General features: G+C 38.9%; 1 protein-coding gene across 1 annotated transcript in view; it reads right to left on the bottom strand.

The window, feature by feature from the left end:
- LOC141008100 (copine-8) overlaps nucleotides 1–21331 on the bottom strand; it is a 101231-nt gene that overhangs the window by 19604 nt on the left and 60296 nt on the right. The window contains exons 7-13 of the mRNA XM_073480313.1: nucleotides 20580–20643; nucleotides 19614–19717; nucleotides 18915–19019; nucleotides 14966–15007; nucleotides 13062–13137; nucleotides 9938–9991; nucleotides 9652–9713 (exon numbers count right to left, since the gene is read on the bottom strand). Of these exons, the coding sequence (XP_073336414.1) occupies nucleotides 9652–9713; nucleotides 9938–9991; nucleotides 13062–13137; nucleotides 14966–15007; nucleotides 18915–19019; nucleotides 19614–19717; nucleotides 20580–20643 (507 nt within the window). The remainder of the gene's footprint in view (nucleotides 1–9651; nucleotides 9714–9937; nucleotides 9992–13061; nucleotides 13138–14965; nucleotides 15008–18914; nucleotides 19020–19613; nucleotides 19718–20579; nucleotides 20644–21331) is intronic.

The following is a 21331-nucleotide window of genomic DNA, read 5'->3' as shown; positions in this document are numbered from 1 at the left end:
AACACATTATTCATGTCATTCATGTCAAAGATAGAGATAATAAAAAAGAAGCGTTACCAAAGAGAGATGAAAAAAGACAAACAACAAACCACAGCACCCTGCAAGAGAAAGTGGCATGTCTCTCCACATCACAACATCTCTTGTTAACCTGCAGGAACAGGATGTGGTTAAGCACTCTGTCAGCTTGTCACAGCTCTTTCACACCAATCCTCACCCTCTGCCACATGTAAACACACACTGTCTACCTTACACACATCTGTATTCAGACAGTCAAACAGCCAGGAGCACATCATATTCGTCACCTCTGCAGCCATGTGTAGCGCAGGCACTTGGCCAACCAGAGGGTCAACATGTTTGAGCTGCCCTCTTATGTTAGAATATCAATATAGAGTAGTAGTATAAGTAGAGTAGCAGCTTGAAAAATTGGGCCGACAAATTGAACTTGAAGTGTAACTATACCCTAATTTTTTTCAAGAACCCTCTATCAAAGCAAATGCCAAGCAAGGAGCAATGACTGTGTGAAGCCTGTCCTCCTGGCTGTGGGCATACCAAGTGACCACCACTTAGTGGAATGGACAGTAGAGCTGGTATTGAGAGCCAAGTAGCTTGAGAAGCTACTGTCAGAGTCTCTGTGTCTCTACTGGGAAGACAGAGTCTGATGGAGCTATGACTGTCACTAGAAGCACATTTGGTATGCCCCTGTGAGAGTCTCACTGGGAGTGACTCTCTGCCGTTTTGTCGAGGTTATTGTTGCTGATCGGCAGCTCTTAATACCTTGTTAAGCTTGTACTGTATAGCACAGTTATCAGTGGGCTAATGTGTTGCGTTTACTGACACCTTAGTGGAATAAGTCCTCTTAATGTATGGCATCATTTTTCTGCCAGGAATAGCTAAAGCTAATGCTACCAACAGGCAGCAGCAACAGTATCAGCCAGCGTTCTGATCTTTATACTTGCCATAGCAGCTGACATACAAAATAGATCTCAGAGTCTTGCAATGTTGCTGTTAAACTGAGCTTCAGTAACCTTGTCTAAAATAAGCTTAACTATTTTTTTTTGTTTGCCGTGGTAAAATGACCTTCATCTTGTCACCCTGTTCCTTCTTTATTTTTCCTTATTTTGAGACTTTTCTCTGTTGTGTTGTGAGAAATGCATCTTTCGCTGGATATTTAATATCAACCATTAACTTCTCATTTGTTAACTTTCACAACTTTACATCTCTCAAAAAATTGCATTGTGCCTCCATTAGTGAAGAAAACTCACTCTTAACTTGTTAAGAGATATACAGTAAATGTTTAACATCACCAGATAACATTCAAAATCACTTTGTTGATAAAAGTCACCTTGTTTAATAAGGATGTTCCTCTTCTCAACAAAAATGAAAACACTAAGAAAAGTCCAGTAAATGAGCTTTTCTAGGGGACAGTTACAAGGACAAGAGAGCATAGCGAGGAGATCTGAGTGAATTCTGGTCCAGTTCCCCATGCTGGCACAGACAAGTTTCAGCCCAGCAGCCTAAATTATGCATGTCCTCTTTCTCCCCCACCCAATCTCCTCTGTCACGCACACACACAAAGTTTGGGAGAAGAACTCCTATTGTATGAGTGCGAAGGGATATCCGGGGAAACGAGGTGAATTGGGGGGCGGACAATAAATAAATTATGACAAAAGCAGGAATTGGCAACACCATAAGGTGGTCCAAAATAGAGAATATTGACTGAATACTTTTCAACAGTGGGTTTGAATGGCTGAGTGACTTGTATTGATCATCAATTCTCTGCAGTTTGACTGTGGCACTTTGTGCTGAGGCTTTAAAAGCCATCGTCATTAGCAAGAAACATTCAAAAGTCGATGTCAGAGTTTCTTGCTTTACAAAGTGAATATCACCCCTCATGTTTGACACCGTCACTCCAAACATAGAGAATATTAATATCCAGATCAGAACACAGGACATTCTCCAAAAGGTCAACTCTGTCCTCTGCATTAATCATACAAGAACTTGAGTGAGGCAGTTTCTTGGCTCTTGTAGTTTTCCCTGGTGATGTTTGCTCTGGATGTCATCCAACTGGCCAATCTGTTTTTTAATGAGTTTTTTAAATCTGCTGTCTCACTACAGTCTTGTCTTGAGACATATTACATAATATATATATGTGTGTGTGTGTGTATATATATATATATATATATACACACACACACACACATATATATGTATATATATATATATATATAGTACAATCTACTTATATTACCCTAAATATAAAAATATATTATATGATCTAAAGTTTTGATTAAAAAGTAAGTAGAATTATTATTCAAAAAGTGAACTGAAAAGTAACATGTAAAATGAAATCAAACAGGAGACACAAGTGGATAAAAGTTCAGAGAGGTTCAGTCATCATTTTGGTTTTAGTGTGATATCCTGGATCATAGATTTTTTTTTAACAACCTGAACACAACAAGTGTATGAAAACAGCTGTCATACACATTCTTGCCAAAGTTAGTCTTAAACCGCTTTTACACTGGACAAAAAACCCACTAACATCCACTAACATCTGGCTTTTGTATCCATTGGGAAAGGGTACAATCAGCATTCATTCCCACGTCAACGGACTCTGCAGCAGTCACGGCTGCTCCATCTCTGATCGGTTGTGATGTAAGTATGACACCTGGGTAGAACCTAATTTTGTCTTTTCTAGCGACGTTGCCTCGTAATAGTTTTTTATCCATCTCCATTCAAGCAGCACTCTAACATTGTTCAATTGGTATTGAGTTTGAAAGAGAGACTGGTCTAAACACTATACAAATTAACAACTGTAACATTGTTACTGGTCTCCGTGCTGCTTCCTACTTTTCCTTGTTTTCTGGCGTGTTTGTGACATCGATCATGACACACCAGAAAAAAAAACAGAGGCAAACTTGTATACTGGCACTGGGAACAAAGATAATTGCCTGTTGTAAGCGGGTTTTCCCGTGTTTAAAAAGACAAAACGCTTATCAAAATGCTTTTGTTGTATCACATTAAAATCTTTGTACTTACAGCAGCACTATGGTTAGAGCTGCATAGTAGTTCTATCATTAGTAAGTTCTGTGTGTTGCTCTGTGCACATACAAACATTAGTTTATATAGATTTTTGGTATTAGTCAATCAAATCCAATCCAATAAAAACAGTCAGATAAGGACTTGCATTTCTTTATGTGGTTGTGAGGTGGAAAAATGTAGAGTGTGACGCAAGCTCAACATAAAACACTCATGCCAAACAACTTGGGAACGATGAAGGAATGCTAAAACAGATAAGACAGGGGTGAAGAAGGGTGCAACTTTGGCCTCTGACACAGACTAGATAAATGCATGACATCACACCTGAATGTTTTTCTTAAGTGTAGGACACACAGACAAAATCGTCTGAGCAGCAAAATGAGATCTGCAGCAAATCATCGCTGTAGAACAGGTATAAACCAGAAAGGCAGCAGAATGTTCTGGAAGGACTGATAAGGAATTTTCAGAAGCAGTGGCCTAAACCACAGCATCACATGGTTGATGTGAGCTTAGCCTGCCTTAAAGACCAAATCTTATCGTTCTGTGTCCTGAAGGTACAGGAAAACATCTCCAACCCTGTGCCATGATGTTTTTCTTTTTTAATTCCAACCCCCCTGAAATGGCTGCAATCCATCTCTTGGCAAGTTGTACTAAACGTTTGGCTCAGCAATATTTAATTTATTAAACAAGCAATCAAACATACTTTGAAGTCTGCATACAAGCTGCACTAAAGACCACTGTTTTGGCCGACTTAAAATGATAGATGAGACCATAGATACAGTCATTTCTAAGTAATGTATACCCTGTCTTATTCTTTAAATCTGGTGTTCTGATCTGTTGTGTTAATCTCTGCTTGGACAGTAAACGGTGAGGTGGATAGAAAGCACATAGTATCTTGTAGGACTGTGATAAAACAACATGGCTGCCCATTTTGAACAGTGTGTGTAAGCCTCTGTGTTAAGCATGTACTGTATATGATAATGTGTTTGGGGTGACAAGGGGATGCCCCTTTACCAGCTGGTTTTCTGTCACTCACTGATCTTCCCCTGCTGTGAAAGCCCACAGTGACTCAGCAAGGAACCAATATGACAAAATATCACGCAGCGGGAGTCGGACTGATGAGGAGGTCGCGCACTACATTCAAATCAGCTTTCCTGCAGACAGAACAGGCTGGATGCTGGTGTCTCTCCTAAATGTTCAAAGCATCTCATGTCTAGACTATAAAATGATTATCTCCACCAGTGAGATGCTCAAGGAAACTTTCAGTTCTGGAAGAGGAAACATGATGAATAACATCTAGCCATATTTTACAGAAAAAATACTTGTACCATACCATGTTTTGATGTTTTAATGTTTTTTATCTTCCTCTGTTCATTCTTTCTTGTTTTATCTCTGATCATAGCTCGCATCGCTGATAGGTGTGGTCCGGAATGTGGCTTGTTGTAACCACATCCACCTTTAAATCACAGCAGCAAAGTGAGAATTTATATCACTGGCGATCAGCAGAAAGAAGAGTGTGTTGAATTACTCTTAAAATCTCCAGAAACATGTTAAATATTTCTGTGATTATAGTATCTTTCAGAAATATCTTTTTAAACAATTCTTTATAGTCTATGCAACCGCTCAGAGTGGCCAAGGTCAGAATTTTTCACAGTTACAATAACAGTAAATGTCCATTATTGGTCACTTAAGTAAAATATTTCACTTTTAACACAAAGACTTCCTTCAGAGTTCTCAAGTGACCTATACATTCTGGCAGTTATGAAGTCAATAGTCACAACTACTCTTTAACTTTAAAATTTCTGTCGGGAAGTCAAGAAGGACCATACTTTGACCTGAAGATTCCAGACCAGTTTCAAAATCTTTTTTTTTTTTTTTCCAAGTATATGAGTATTAAGGGAAATCACTGAAAACCTACATTATTGTCCTGACAGCCAGTCTCAATGGGCTGTGTACCCTGTAAAGGAAGTGTTTGTTTTAAAGTAAAAGTGTTCTATTTAAGACAGGAAGTGTTTCAGTGTTCACCAGAAGTCTCCTTTCCTCTTATATTTAAGTGCCAGAGGGAAACATATGCATGAGTGCACTGAGTGGCCTAAAAACAGCAGCAGAGGTTGTGCGATGTGACCCCTCCTGATGATATGCAAACAGATGTTGCTGGTTGGACAGTATCCATCTGGAAGGAAAGAAGAGGCGAGGAGGAGAGAGATGAACAGCTCATACCTGCATTAACTCAAAAAAACCTATACATTTATGCTGGCAATATACCACACAAAGTAAAATGCCTGCGTTCCTTTCAAAGATTTCATTTCTTTTTTTTACAAATCTTTGTGTGTGCTCCTCTATCTAATGATAACCTCTCAGAATGATTTCAATACAAGCAGACTTCCCTCCTGCTTCTATTCTGGTTCCAATACTCAATTCACAAACCAAAACAAGAGGAAACAATATCTGTCACTATGAGTGACAGGACTGCCTTCAAAGACGCAATTCAAAATGAAAGATATAGCCTGCAATTCTTCATTTTTACCCTCCTGCTCATGAATAGAGGCCTCTTTGTTGAAGTCCATGGGTGGTACTAATGCATTATCACAGACAGTGAAAAGAATAAGAGCAGCGATGCTCTGGCTTCTCAAATCAGTCATTTATGCTAATGCTGCCAGCGTATCATGTTCCTAATTAGGTCCAAAGGAACAATTAGCTGATTGGGTTGAAGCTGCAAAAAGAGCTGTCAATCAGCCGATAAGAGATGCAGTGGGGAGGAGAGAAGAAGAGAGGAGAGCCGAGAGGAAATCATACCAGGAAATGGAACTAGCTGACTGGCAAACTGACAAAACACCTATGTAGACACTTCAACAAGGGATTTCAGGGAAATGAGAAAGTTACCTAAGGGGGTGTGTGTTTGCATTTTTTGTGTGTGAGTGCATGCATCAGTGTGTCGGCGCACAAGTACACAGTCTGCCCATTATACAATTGGAGTGAGTGCAACTGGACCATTACAGTCCATTTAGGTTTCAAACAGTGAGACAGCACTTGGCACTTCATTTAGCCACACAGGCGTGTTACAGCACCCGGCTCACACTCCCAAAGCACCGGCAAAAAAAAGAAAAAAAAAAGAACAGCCTCTTCCTGAGAGTTTCAAAGTGCTCTCTGAGAACGGTGTCTGTATGTGCAAGGGGACTCAAAGATGGGAATTCACCATTAGCAGCTAGCGACAGAGTGAGGAAACATATGCCAGAACACGTGGTGAAGATACACACATTGCATTTCAAAGCCAACTCTCACACATGCTGTCATTCGGCAAATTGCACTATAACATTCATCAATATACAAACATGAAAGTCTTGTTGCCAAGTTGTGTTTTGTTTCATTTCCATCTGTTTAAACATATACAGGAGCTCCATCCAATACATAATCCAGCATACATAACAAGCATTACTAATGCCCTATGAATCAATAACATATTGATCGGTGTTAGTCACAAAGCAATTTTTTCCACTGCCTTATGAGTGCTACAAAAGCTGTGGATTAAAATAAACAACCTGGGGGGCACAAACATCCCCTGTAGTTTAAAAACTAAAAAAAACTATTTCAGCAATATGCTTGAGGGTTTACCGGAGGATTTATTGTAGTGAGGGTTCAAACTATTTGCATATTTACTGAACAAACTTTTTCTCAGTATGATAACTGCTCGTTCTGCACATAGCTCTTAAATGGTAACTCCACTAATTTTACATATTAAAGTGTGTTTACAGTTTTATGTGAAAAAGGTAGTATTGAGCCTTTAATGGCTCCAGAGGAAGCTGCAGGTAATCTCATAAAAATCCTCCAGTGATGTCACACAGTGGACAATTTGCATTTTGGCTAATGCAGGCGCCAGGTATTGAAAAGCAGTCCACTGGGTTAGCACTGCACTTCTATAACATTGTTGAATACCAGCAAGAGAGATATTTTCTTTTTTTATTGCACACATTCTTCTTCCGCATCAAAACCTGGTGCCTACATTACCCACAATGCAACTACCATTGAGTGACATCACGGGAGGCAATTTATCAGCTTACATGCAGCTTCCTTTGGAGCCACCAAAAGCTTTATATTACTTTAATGTTTCCTGTGTCAGAATGTAGTTTTGTGACTTAATATTCACTAAGGTTACCACATTTTAAACATGTCTTTGAATATTATTAGAGAAAGATGAATACAGTAATAATTGCCTTAACATAACTGTACTGTCACATATACTGTATGTACATTATACTGTCACACTTTGTTTCATGTTCCTGTATGCGTGTGTTTGATAACAGGTGTAGGTTGAGTTCAAGCAGAGACTCAGAGCAGCCTTAGAACTGAGAGGAGAAATTGGGGGTCTTGTAGGTGGAGGCCCTATGGAGTTGTGGTTGTGGTTCTGTATATTAATTAGTGTTTTCATTACATTCAGGCCTTGGGCAATGCAGAAAAACATGATAACATGTACAGGGAACATATATGTGTTGAATTCAAACAGTTATTGAGTGGTCTGATAAATAATTCAGAAGATATCACACTTTTTCTTTCATTTTTAACTCTTGTCAAGTCCAGTTACAGTCAACCTTTTTGGCTTTGGATCCAAATATCTGATTAAAGTCATTTTCTTGTAGGCTTGAAACTAGAGGAATGGGCAAGCGCATGTTTTATTGGGCAGATGTGTATGATACCCCTTCTGTTCATACAGATTTCCTATTCATCTGAGTTCTTGTCAGGCCAATCACAACCATTTATCTAATATGGAGTGGGTTTGATATTAAAAAAACAACCAAGATGACTGTGAGAGGGAGGTCTGGCATCAGAGAAAATCACAAACCCAGAACATTTTCACTACTCATTGGGTGACTTCAGAGTTTATTTCGACTAAACCAGAGTTGGTGAAACCAGAGTTTTATTTTGTTTGATCAAGTTTGAATGCGGTGTGTTTTACGATGATCTGCCAGGTAAAATAGCTGTTTTTATCAATGGAGTCTGGTGGCTTTGAGGAGGGCGATGTAACAGCCTTTCTGGTTCACAAAAAGAATCTTTTTCTTTAACAAAGAGGTCTATCTCAGGAGAGATTCTTGTTGTATTGTTGTCAGACACTTACAAAAATAATCTCAGTCTTTCCGTGGCAAAACAGCTTTTAGTGGACATACTTTGACTGGCACAGTTGCCCTCAAGATGACGTTGCAGCATTTGCAGCGTGTGTTGTGCAGCTACAGGACCAATAACAAAACTTTTTGTACCTAAAGTCACTTGGACACTAAAATATTGTCAGGATGTATTATATGTATGTATTTTCACAGACATACTGATGCCACACCATCACGGCTCATCTCTGCACATTTAGCGTGTTTCCATTTTCCTGTCGTTCAGCACTATGTCACACATTTCTTTCTCTGACTGGTTGTAGGTCTATCCAATTGCTTTGAGAGGCATTTTGGTATGTGTCCATTGACAACACCCTGTGAGAGGTTCCAGACTAATTCTTATTTGTGCTTTGGTCAGGCTCTGCCAAGCTAATTATCTTGAGAGGGAATGGAGATTTAGATGTATCTGCAAAACTGGTCATCCAGCTAATCATTTTATCAGTTAAAGGCAAACTTTTTACAGACACAGTCCTTTTAATCATTTGTGGTGCAAGGAGAAGACAGTCTTGCGCTGCAAGTGTTGGCTTCCTGGATAATCCTCTCATTGGCTCAAGCAATTTTTGGCCGGCTTTTTACCCTTCTGCTCTGAGCTGTGTGTGACTTCTTCTGAAATCCTCCAGAAATAAGCAACAGCAATGAAAAGAAAAAGCAGGTCAGAAAATAGATTGTGTTGTTTGCTTATGACTTTGTCACAGAGGGAACAAGCTTATACTTTCACAGCAGTTATGGATTTTTTTCACTCTCAAAATCAGGTAAAAACTTCACTTTTTAAAAATCCTTTGAATGCCGGCTGACTTTTCTTGACAACTGAAAAACACAGCTACAAGGGCAGCAGGAACAGAGGACTAAAATGGAGTTTTTTCCCCCCAAAGTTGCACGCACACACGCACGCACACACGCACACACGCACACACACACACACACACACACACACACACACACACACACACACACACACACACACACACACACTCCTTTCTCTCCCTTGACAGTCTCCCCCTCTGTGAGTCTAATGAAGGCAGAGTGTGTAGGCGAGGATTCGCACCATGCCTGGTTGCACACAGTCAACCCTCCTGAGCAACATGCGTGCACAAGCACACATAAGTAGACACACATACAAGCACATGGCATAGGCAAGAGCTGAAACACAATACAAGATTACACACACGGACACACACGCACACACTCAGTCTGAGCGATGTGTAGTTGACTTCAGGTCGGTCCATCTGCCAGTCTCTCTCTCTCCACCTTTCACTGTCCTTCTCTCACATGCAAATGTACACTTTTCCATGTGATTCACTCACACTCAGAGATCATTATCTTTGGCATATTGCAGACACGGAGTCATGATGGGGTCGTTATTGAGACGGGGAGCGGCACACTCAGCATGCCACTTCTCATTAAAGGACAACAACCCCCATCTCTCAGTGTGTGTTCAATGAATGTTTGGTCATTGACTTACCCTCCTTTGATGTAGTCCAGGAAGGTGACTTCAATGTCCACCAGGAATGACAGCAGCGTTACCTGTTAGAGATAGGGCCACAGTCAGCTTTGTGCCAATGATAATGACTTTCAAGTGTTGTCTATGATGGGACAAATGCAGTTTCTAATTCTCTCTGACACAATAAATACCACAACATGTTCAATTATAAAATGAAGCACTAAGCAGTAAGAAACAGGTACCCAGCTGTATCTACAATTGTATAGTAATGCATTTCAAATCTAGGCCATTCAGGATATTTTCTCACCGTTCCAGAGTTGAGGTATTTTTTCTTCTTCCCTTTCTTCTTTAGATTTACCACCTAAAAAAGAAAGGGTTCTCTCTTGTGATTTCAACATCTATTCATTCAATAATTACTTCGTTAATTCATTCATCATTTGGGTTCAGAATTATCACCACTCTAATTCTTTTAAGATGAGACAACAGCTGCTTTTCTGGCCACTTGTGGAAAGATACCGAAAACACAAAATAAAGTGTCACCTTTTAAGTTGATATGGAGAACTTCTTAGCAAACAGTTGCCTATTTACACATCCAGAAGAAATGGAGCAACATTAGCACTCATCTGGAACTCTGTTCTTGGACACCTCCTTAAGGTAAGTCTAATGTTCAGTCTCCTTTTAGCCTTTCTTTAAACTTTGTTTTGGTCTTCAAAGTCCCTCCTGAAGGAAACATCTGCCACGTCAGCGGCAAAATGCTCCACAATGTTCAGCAATGTTAGCTAACAGCTAACCTTGTGTGTACTTGGTGATCGGCTGACAGCATAGAGTGCGTTAGTGCTTTTTCACTGAGCAAAGTTACTGTTTTCAAAACAACACTAATGACAGCAATGAAAAGGAACCAAAACATAACAGTTGTGGGCTGTAAACCGAAACAATGGGCTGAAAGGCACAAAAATGCTACGAAGAGTTGAGGGGAACTGTGGACTGAGTCTGTGGTAACTCATTTACATTTAAGTAATGACTTTAATGTGTATTCTTTTTGATTTCTCTTATTAATTACAGAAAGCAAAGTTTCATACTACTAACAATGAATACATCAATCAATCAATCAATCAAAAAATACCTAATTTATGACTTTTTTGTTTTATTATTATACGCTTTTCATACTCCAGTAATATGCCAAAGATTTACAGTAAATTTGTTGCACCAAAGTGGAACACGTGATATATATGTGGGGTAACTGAAGTCATATACAGTATAGTTTGTACACCTCCCTCTCACTCTCCATCAAATACTCTTTTGAGTATACTCTTATTATACTCTTACCCTTTGAGCAACGCACTTAAAGTACAATTCAGCCTGAGGAGCAGCTAAATCCAGAGTTGGATAATGACCTGCGTGGTGAAACTTCATGAATATGTAACAGGACACAAAGTGAGCGTACAGCTAACCTTGTTTGGATAAATTAAGAATCTAATGCATCTAAACCAGCTTTACTTACTGCTTGAGTTGATTTTGTGAACAGAGTACAAAATATACTTTTTCAGCCTCAATTCATTTAGTCTCTCATGTTGAGACCCAAGAGTATTTAAAAATACAATTGCTCCTGTGATGTGGGGACCAGCCAGACACAGTCATGAAACACCTTCTGAATCCCAAACACTGCATCAGAGCTTTTAAGTCAGAGCTTTATGGTCTGATTAAACTGGGCCAAGGTTAAACAGAGAGAGGACCTCAGGGAAACAACATACAAATGTGTGGATTTATGCATTTCTCCTTGGTTCACATTGCAATCGGTACACACAAGGACACATTTGCCTCTGGAGCTGAGGTGCAGTGATTGAAACGTGGCTTCAACAACACACACATACACACACACAAATTGAGCACCTTTAACAATGCAAAGCCATCCTCTCTCTAACTGCCAGCTACAAGATGAGGGACATCCAGGGTCAAAGAACAGGCTAGAAATCACAAAATGACTCTGTGTGTGTCTGCGTTTCTACCTGTCTGCTGTTCCTCATGAACTTCTCTATGTGCCTGCGTGTACACCTTAATGTGTGTGCACATCTGAGTGCTATTAGGCAAACAGCAGCTGTTTAAAATGACAGTCCCCTGTGTGCTCTCCTCTCTATGTGGTACCCTGTTAATCAAGAAGTGTTGACTCTTCCTGGGTGAAGATAAGCCAGCGATCCATCATAACTGTCAGTGTGTGTGTGTGTGCATGAGAGAGAAAGTGAGGGAGGGAAATGATGCACAGTGGGATAAACAGTCCCTGTGCCATGATGGTTTGAAAATTGTATATATTTAAAACCTTATCTGTTCAGTGGATTTTAAGATATTGTTGGTATAAACAGAGGCCTGATCAAGACTGCCAGGCCAACTCTGTTTTTGGCAAATCTAGGTTGTATTCATATTAAGTTTAGAGAGTCTGCTCTGGACGGTCAAATCTGATTTTGAAGTGTCTTCTGTTATCTTTGTCTCCTAGAAATTATCTTTATATACAACTAATTTGCAACAGCAAATACATTTTGAAGGAATGCTGACCAAATTAGGTTTTCAATTAACATAATAAGGAATTGTTATTAATTAACGTAACTGCTAAGTAATAAAAATGTTGTTACTGAACTTATCTGTCATATAACATATTTCACTTCTTTACAATCTTGCAATACACTGTCCAAAAATGATGTCACTTGAGTCAGCATCCGTTGTGGCTGAAGACTACGAGTTTAAAAATGTGAGTGTGGAGGTCAGCAGACCTCTGTAGGCCGCTCATTATCTCTGCTTGATGCTAGCAGCTCAAGGCTATGTTAGCTGCTAGTAGCATAACACAGCCGTATCTCTAACTGTGCTGCCTGTGGTTGAGTTGCATTGTGGGTAATGTAGGCACCAGGTTTTTACAAGGAACAGAAATGAATGGAACAGAAGACTGGTTCTGCTGCACTGATTTGAAAACTCCATTATAAGTTAGACTATGTTGTAAGTGTGCAAAGATAAATGTGAGTACTTTTTGAAGCCTCTTGTACGTGGTACATTTACTTGTTTACTCTCGTTTAGCGCTGGTCATACAGGCGGCTACATATGTTTTATAAAGACATGATAACAGATTTCTATCCCTAATCCAACTGGATTTATAAAGAACCACATTAAAACCATTGCTCTGAAGTCTCACATTAAAGCATCTGGTTTGTTCTGGTATGGGACGTGACTTTATCAAAGAAACATGAAATGATCCAAAATGTATTTTTCCACTTTTGCTTCTACTGCCTCAAGCTAAAGCAGCATATTTCAACTTGAAATGCTGTTAATACAGCTATTTTTTTGTTTCAAGTCCTTGAAAGCTGTCTTTAGCTGAATAACAAATTTGAAAAAAATATGGTACGTACACACGTACATGCAAGCTCACACACAGATACACACAAACTCACCTCGTAGACGTTGAACTGGCTCTGCCCTCTGGACAGTTCTCTGTAGCTGGTGCTGAACTCTCCGATAAAGTCATGACTACAGAGCAAAGTGAGGAAAACACAGAACAAGAACAAAGAGAATATATTGAAAAAAGGTTGTGTTTGAGGATACATTTCATTTTATTACCTAAGTCTTGTCAATGTGTGATTTTTCAAAGCAAACTGAAGAGATGAAACTTGAGAATGAAAGTATGAAAGTGTAGTATGAAACGTGAGAAAAGAAGACACCCGACAATTTCAGGTACAGTGACAGTAGTTAAGAAAAAAAAAAAACTCATTTCAGCCAAACAGCTTGTTAAATATTAGAATTTCTCAGTCCCATTAAAAAAACATTACACCAAAATGTCACTGTGTTCCTTGTCAGATTGAGAGCAACACTGAATAGATTGCAAAGTATAAGAAATAAAGGAACAACTCCCATTTCAACTAAAGCTTGACAAGTGTCACAATGTCAGCAGCCAGAATCCAGATCATCATTAAGCAGTCAATCTGTGAAGATCCTGCACCCAGCTTCCTTACCTACTGGAAACATAGACTAGTGTTAATTATGTGTGGCGTGAATTAGATAAGGTGTACACAGGAAGCTGTCATGTGCTGAATGTTAACGTAATCAAGATAAGAAGTAATAATGAAATGCATTGCTGCTCATTTATCATTGTTTACAAGAACTGAGGTTATCAGATCAACAACCTGCTGTCATCACAATATTATAACCGAGCTCAGTAACAGTTTAAAGATTGCCTTAACAAACAGAACAGAGACTAAGAACTAAAACTTTGTCTGTCTACAAACCAATCTGTCATTTGACTGACCATTACTTTTGTTAAACTATGTGGGCGTTCAGCCCGAAAACAGCCCTGCTACTATGAAAAAATGCAAAGGGAATTGCTGCAGTTATCAAGACAATGAAAATATGATCCAGGAGGTCCAGTTGGAGTTAAAGATCAAGCCTAAAGACTCATCAGATGCCCAATACTGCACAGATGTTTATAACAAATGTTATAAACATGACTGTATGTTATGTTTTGTGTACAGACTAGGCAACTGCCCTGCATCGAAACAGTGCTTCTAATTTGCAATCCCCATTCAAAAAAACAGTTGGGACACTGTTAAAACATCATTTAAACAGAATGTGATAATTTACTTATCTAATTTGAGATATACTCAAATAAAAACAGTACAAAGACAATATATTTAATGTTTTACCTCACTTCACTGATTTTTGTAAAAATATGCTTATTCTGAATTTGATGTCAGCAACATGTTTCAAACAAGTTTGAAACATGTTGCTGGCATCAAGTCATTCACAAGCAAGGATGAGGTGAGGTCCACCAGTTTTTTCTTCTTTGTGAAACACATGATTGTATAAAGGATATTGCTAAATGAGCTCTGAAACACTCACATTAATAAGCACTGATACCACTGACACCTCCAGAGGCAATACTGAAGTATTGACATTGAGCTCTGTTATTCTGGCCCTGGAATGACTTGGCATTAGATCAGAACAAAAGTTTGTGGCATCACCCACGCCTTAACTGCAGTGGTCTTTTAACGAGGTAGCCATTTGTTTTTAAAATTCAGCTCTGTTGTCTGTCTGAACAGTTGCAGCCTAAAGCTTTTCTAATACTTCTGAGGTAAAAGAGCAACCATGAGGGATGAGGAACCCAATGAAAATGTTCAGAACAAGTCAAACAAAGACAAGACTGGAACGCCAGAATTTGTCAGATCAGTTATAGAACAATTATTAAATAACTGAGCTGGGAGAGTATTATAATATGTGTTTTCAGGCTGTAAATTACAGCGTTGTTTTATAATTCAATTACAATAACAACAATATAAGAAGGCATATGAATGAGAGGACTTACCTGCCATCTCTGTCCCAGTCGTACACCTCCACCTTGATCGTTCTGTTGAGAGAGGCACAATAAAAAAAAAACAGATTTGATTTCTTTATCTGAATTAAGGGTCTATTGATTGTTTCATCTAATACACAATCAGGTTTTTTTTGTTCCTCAAGGCATTACAATGCTCAGTGTCAACAAATTTAAAAAGTGATAGATGGTGTTACTGGACATTTACAATAAAAGAAGTTTTCTCCTGAGCTCAACTAAACTGATTTTATATATTAATATTCAAAGTGCTACAAGGCTGTCTTCTTTACTTGTGAAATTATACAATATACAGAGACGTTGTGTCTAACACTTCTTTTTACGTTGTTGTCATGGAGCCATTAGGAGAAGCAGATCCATTCTGCAGCTTATCTTTATTCCAACACACTGTCTGTCTGTCACTGTATTTGCCTGCGGTAATGCGTTCTCCTCATCTCCAAATACATCTATTTCTGCATCCCATTATAGCTTGCAAGGAAATGGAAAAAAAATAACAGAATAGTCTGCAAGAGGCAGACATGCTGCGCTATCACTCTATCTACCAATGTCTTCAACGGAAGGGTCATTTCTCTCTGACAAAAGCGGGAGAGCGATATGTAGAGAATGAGAAGGGTGAGGCTAAGAGATAATAGTACAGAGACCGAATTAAAATAGACAGAGCAAAAGTCCCTCCGCTGGAGAGAGACAAGGGAGCAAGCAAGGTAAAGAAAAGATGGTATGGAAGCAACTCAAAACTGATAGAAAACAAGAATTATCACTTGCAGTTTATGCCTTGTTGCGCCAGTTAGATTGCAGTTTACATCCATGTCAGTCCAGACTCATAATATATGTGGGGAAGACTTTTAAGGCATTTTTTGAAGAACATTAAGACGTTACAGTGAAGTTGACCTTTGACCTTGTTGATATAAAATGTCATGACTTCATCACTTTATCCTGTTAGACATTTATGTGAAATTAATAACTTCTGTACAAAGTCTTGAGTTATGGGCCAGGCCAAAAGTGGGTTTTGTGTCTTTAACTTTGACCACAAAATCTAACTAAAGTTCATCCTTGAGTTCAAGTTTGTCCCAAATTTGAAGAAATTCACTCCAGACGTTCTTCAGTTATTGTGTTCACGATAACCCAAAAACATTATGTTACAGCCATGGCTATCAACAGAGGCATAATACATACGATCAGAGTGATAAAATATTGTAGTACTTGTACACTTAAATGCGTCTTTTTGGAACCAGCCAGTGTTTCATTAATTTTGAAAGACGTTCTTCTGAACTTATTGTAATTGCTTTGGAGTTTAGACAGCTTTCTAGACCAAGAGGCATCTAAGTCAACAGCATAGCCAAAACTGCACTTTTCCATCCTCCTCATCTTTCAATATGAGCAGAGGTGGAAACACAAACCATCATTAATGCGCCTAAGAGCTACTTAGAGAGCCAGATGCACATTAGAGGGAAGGAGGCAATAAGCTAAAGAGTGGGAAGGAGGCGTTCTGATAGTGATGGGGCACTCTGCGGATGAATGTGTCTCCTGGTTGATGTAACACTTTCTCCTCAAGAGAAAGTGCTATGTGAGGAGCTAACTGCATGAATGTGTGTGTATATGTGTGTTTTTATGGGTGTGTCTTATTAAATCAGTGTTGTGACACATCTAAGTAGGAACCATCCCGTCACTCTGGGCCTTGATGATGTGACAGGATATTGACAATGATTTCACTCGTTAATCTTATGTTCTCACTGCATGTGTGTGTGTGTGTGTGTGTGTGTGCCTCTTCAAAGCACCTATGAGTAGACAGACACAGTCCTCTATTGTTTGCCAGCTTGAGCTCCTTCTTATCTCTTCTCCCAGGCTGCTGAGAGCAACTCAGTGTGTGAGTGTGTGTGTTTGTATGTGTGTGTACTGTATGTGCAGTCCACTGAGTCCACCATTGATAAGGCATGGTGTGACCCAACTCCCCTAATAAGCTTATTGGACCAAACTTCAGATCAATTCTGCTGTCTGCTAGCTACGCCAAACGAAACCCTTTTGTCTGCTTCTTTGTGCCTTTTCACAACACAACTGCTATTGACACAGGAGATAGACACAAACACATGATTGACATGATAGAGAAGCACTTTAACCTACTAATTTGTCTTATGGCTTGGACCTCGCCTTAGATGTAAAGAAAACCCTGTGTCCCCAACAAGAAGGGGAGCTTTGAGCAATGCAAAACCATTTAAAGAGCCGGATACAGTTGAAACAGAAGGAACATATAAAAGATATTTTAAGAGGCTACATAAAAGCAAAAATGCTTTATTTTCTGGGTAATATTTTTTAGTAAAATCTTCAAATAACTTTCAAGACTTTCCCTGGAGAGCTCTATGCTATTTGGTACTAATTAATGACCTTTGGGTCAGAGCACTCAAGCTGAAAATGCAAAATTCTGCATACAATCCAAACTATACAAATACTCCCAATAAATAATGAAGCAGCTCCGGCATCCCTGGCAGTCCCAGGATCAGCACAGTGGACTTTGGTCATGACCCTCTTTGATCCAGAAAATCCACCCTAAGCTAGAGGGGAACAGGAGGACGCTGATCTACTGATCGTTTTCACATGTTGTGCTGTATTATTTTAGATCAGCAAAGCTGTCAGTTCGTTGTAGCCTTGCTGTGATTTAAAAGCCTTCAGATTGTGAATCAGGTATATCAACCTGAGCCCCTACTAAGCTCTCAGTGAGACTGCCATTTAGAGAGACATCTCCCCTAAATGTCTTCACATTTGGAAGATCCAGTCCAATACATATTACTACCAATTATTTTTTTATTTGTTTAGTTTATTATTTTTGGGGGCAGGGTGACACTTGTTGTTGTGGTACCAAATAAATGCAGAAATAGAACTGAGTGCAGTGTCACATGGTGAGAGGATTAAAGCAGTCCGTCTCCATGTCTCGTACTTATCTGCAAAAAGTCTGTGAAGTATAGCCATGAATGCATCACCAAGATAAGACTGGAATTACAGGCTTCATTCAGAAGTGGAACTACTATGCTGCTGTGTAGGAGAAGAAATCACACCTACATGTAGAAAGTAATGACTTAAATAATCCTCATAGAATTCTTTTCAAAGGAAAACAAAATCGCAAACTCTTACATCCACACTTTGTTTTCCAGGAAATATAAAAAGTAATAAGCAATTTCTTTCCATCAAATCATATTTGCCCTCCTGCTGAAACTGACAAATAACACAATATCACAACCTCGTAGCTGGAAACAATCATACATTTTTCTTTCAAACTGTAATGTATTGAAGGTTATTTTCCATAGTGTATTACAAAATATAGTGCAAAGTAAGTGCAGTGTAAACAAAAGACTGCATGTTTGAGGATGTTAGGATGAACTCAGTGTCTAGGCTCATTATTCATATCCCTGTCAGCCAAAACAGACATTACGTAGGCACACATCAAGCATATAAGCTATTAATGATCAAGTACTTCCTTTAACGGCACAGGGATATTTGCGTTTCTCATGCTAAAAATTATAATTTCTTTCAAGGTTTACTCAGACAAGTACGGCTTTCATGATTTAAAATGAAGTATTGAAGTTTGTTGGAACAAAGGTTTTTGAGCTTAATTAACACTTACACATCATATGGTCATCAACGGGGTTGCTCAAATTGCCTTGCATTACATTTTCAAAGTTTCTATCCTCACTTGTTTAAGGTTAAACTTACTATTATATCTACACATTTAAATTGAATATTTACATTATTAGAGATTATAAGATATAAAAAGATATTTTTTGGGATAATTTGAACCTTATAGATTAAATTGTGCTCAGTTTCGACTGAGTGTTTTCTTACTTTTAGACGAGTCGACTAGTCTAAGTATTAACCTAGTTAAAATGTCTGGGAAATTAGGAACATCCCAAGTGTTTACAAAGGGAATCGGACTGACCTGTCGTAATCACCATTGCAAAGAGCCCGAACAGGGATCTTAAAGGCCTGCCACACTGGGTTCAACGTATTCTTCACCACCTCTGTCTTGTGGCAGATGGTAAACCTGCAGAGGAAAGAAAAACAAAAGAAGAGAGAAAAAAAGATTTGAGGAAGGAGAGGGTGAAATAGAAAAGGGAGTGGAGAGAAAAAGAGATTTAAGGAGTATGTAGTAGAGAAATACACATTTGATGGGGGATAAAATAGAAAATGCTATTAAAGATTACATTTCCACTAACTCTCCGCTAACTGAGACTAAAAGCGTAGAGTTGTGGAGGCTAGACTACTGCCCTCACACACATACACACACACACAAAAATACACACAAACTGCAAAGAGGTAATTTCATTAGTCTCTTGGCTAGCAGGTGGACTTGGTATCTCCTGCCCTCAGAGCACAAGGTCTTATCTGACTTGTCACACACTGCAGGGTGGAAAAAAGAGCCCATGGAGCTGGATCGAACACTCACGAACACTCCTACGCGCACTCACATTCATGCACACTGCATGCACGCAACACTTCCCCATGTAATTCACACACATGCTTAAAGAGGCAGCATGGTTTTTGATCTGAGGCAAATCAATGAAACCAATTTCCTCTGGATGCAGGGGAGGATTAAAACAAACATGAAAGGGGGGAGGTAAGGGGAGGGGGAACTCACGTGCCGTCCTCATTGCTCCTGTAGAAGACCAGGAAGGGGTCAGATTTGCCGAAGAAGTCCTTTTTGTCCAACTTGTTGCCGCAGAACTGCATCATCACTGATTCCTAGTGAGCAGAGACGGAAAAACAGAATAAAAATGCTTACAAGAAGCAAAAACTTTCTCAGTTCAGGGACAAATCCACTTTTAGATAAATATACACATAAGATCTCAGGAATGGATTTACTTTACAGTCAAAGGTAGTCAAATTATTTTGTGAAAGTTAAATGATGACATCTGCAGCTTTTTCTTGGTAGATAAGATGATTTCTGGTCTATTGAAGCTGCTGTTGATAGGAAAGATGACATCTCTTGCTCTTCTGTAGAAAATCTAATGACAGACTGAATCCAAAGGCTTACTTTCTTAATTACATTTTTATTCTTATTTGACATTAGTTTTTTGTCTTTATTACTTAAAATAATCTCTCTTTCTGCTGTGCCGTGGAGCCACAAATATGATTAAAAATTGTAAGGCTGAGGGCAAAAATAGTGCAAAAGTGATGAAAGACGAAAGATCAAAGCTAGTGAAACACAAATACAAGAGAAAAATAGATTCAAAGTTTTATTTTATTTTATCAACTGGTTGCAGGTTAAGTTAAAAATATGAAAAAGCTTTTTTACCAAGTGACTTGGGGAAAGAAAGGAAAATAAAAGCTATAATATTAAAGTTTAATAATTATTTTAACCCTCTACTTTAGCTGGGATTTTATTGCGCTCTAAAGTTTAATGAAATATTCAACAAAGGTCAAAGGGGCCTTTGCCTCTACCTCCCTTTGAACTTCTTTTTATGTCTGTAAACACACCTCAAGAGAGAAGAAAGCATGTGTGACTGATACCTCGAGAAAGAAACAGAAAAACAGAAAAGAGATGCAGAAACAGGACACAGGACACAGGTCACAAACTTTTTCGGAAGTGTACATCCATCCTCACCCTGCAGTTGTTCAGCTCCTCCGCTTTCACAATAATGGTCCCGCATTTCTTCCCTTGGATGCCTCTGTACACATGACACAAAACAACAAAGGGTTAAGAGATGACGATCACGTGGATAGTGTATTTGGCATGGCCACATTGTTTACTCTTAATGTTTCCTTCCTCCTACGTCTCTGCTGTTCTCTGCACTCAAGGCCAAAGGTCAAGTCGGCATTGTGGAACTATCCAAAGAGAGCTCATACTTCCTAACCAGAATTATTATCTCGATATCAGCAGTGTGTACACCAGTAGAGGATTCAGCAAGACCACTTCAATAAACATCCCCTCAGAGGTTCCAGGCTGGATAGCTTAGTTCCCCCGGTCGGATTTGACCCTGCATGTGGGAAAATTAATCTGAAACTGGTTCCAATCTCATATTTGCATATGTGCTTACTATGTCATTATCCACAGGATATCAAAAATCAGTAAAAGTAAGATTCTTTCCAAAGAAACCAACCCAATCAGTGTTGTGACATTTTTCAATAATTTTGGTTGATTACACGCTGGGAGAGTTTTTTCCAATGTGATTATGTGCCAAATATCATTACTCCTGCTTGAGTGAAAGCACTAAAAAGGATAAAATAAATAATACTGTACAAGGAATGGACCCAAATTTGAATTACTGGTCTTTTATCATTCGTATTATTTATTTTATTTTGGTCTTTCAAAAGAGTGTAATGATACAAGATGTTAAACAGATGAAGCAGTTTAAC

This window comes from Pagrus major, chromosome 14 (genome assembly GCF_040436345.1).
Source record: "Pagrus major chromosome 14, Pma_NU_1.0".
NCBI lineage: Eukaryota > Metazoa > Chordata > Actinopteri > Spariformes > Sparidae > Pagrus > Pagrus major.
The sequence above is the reverse complement of the archived record's forward strand: the minus strand, read 5'-3'. Positions and strand labels throughout refer to the sequence as shown.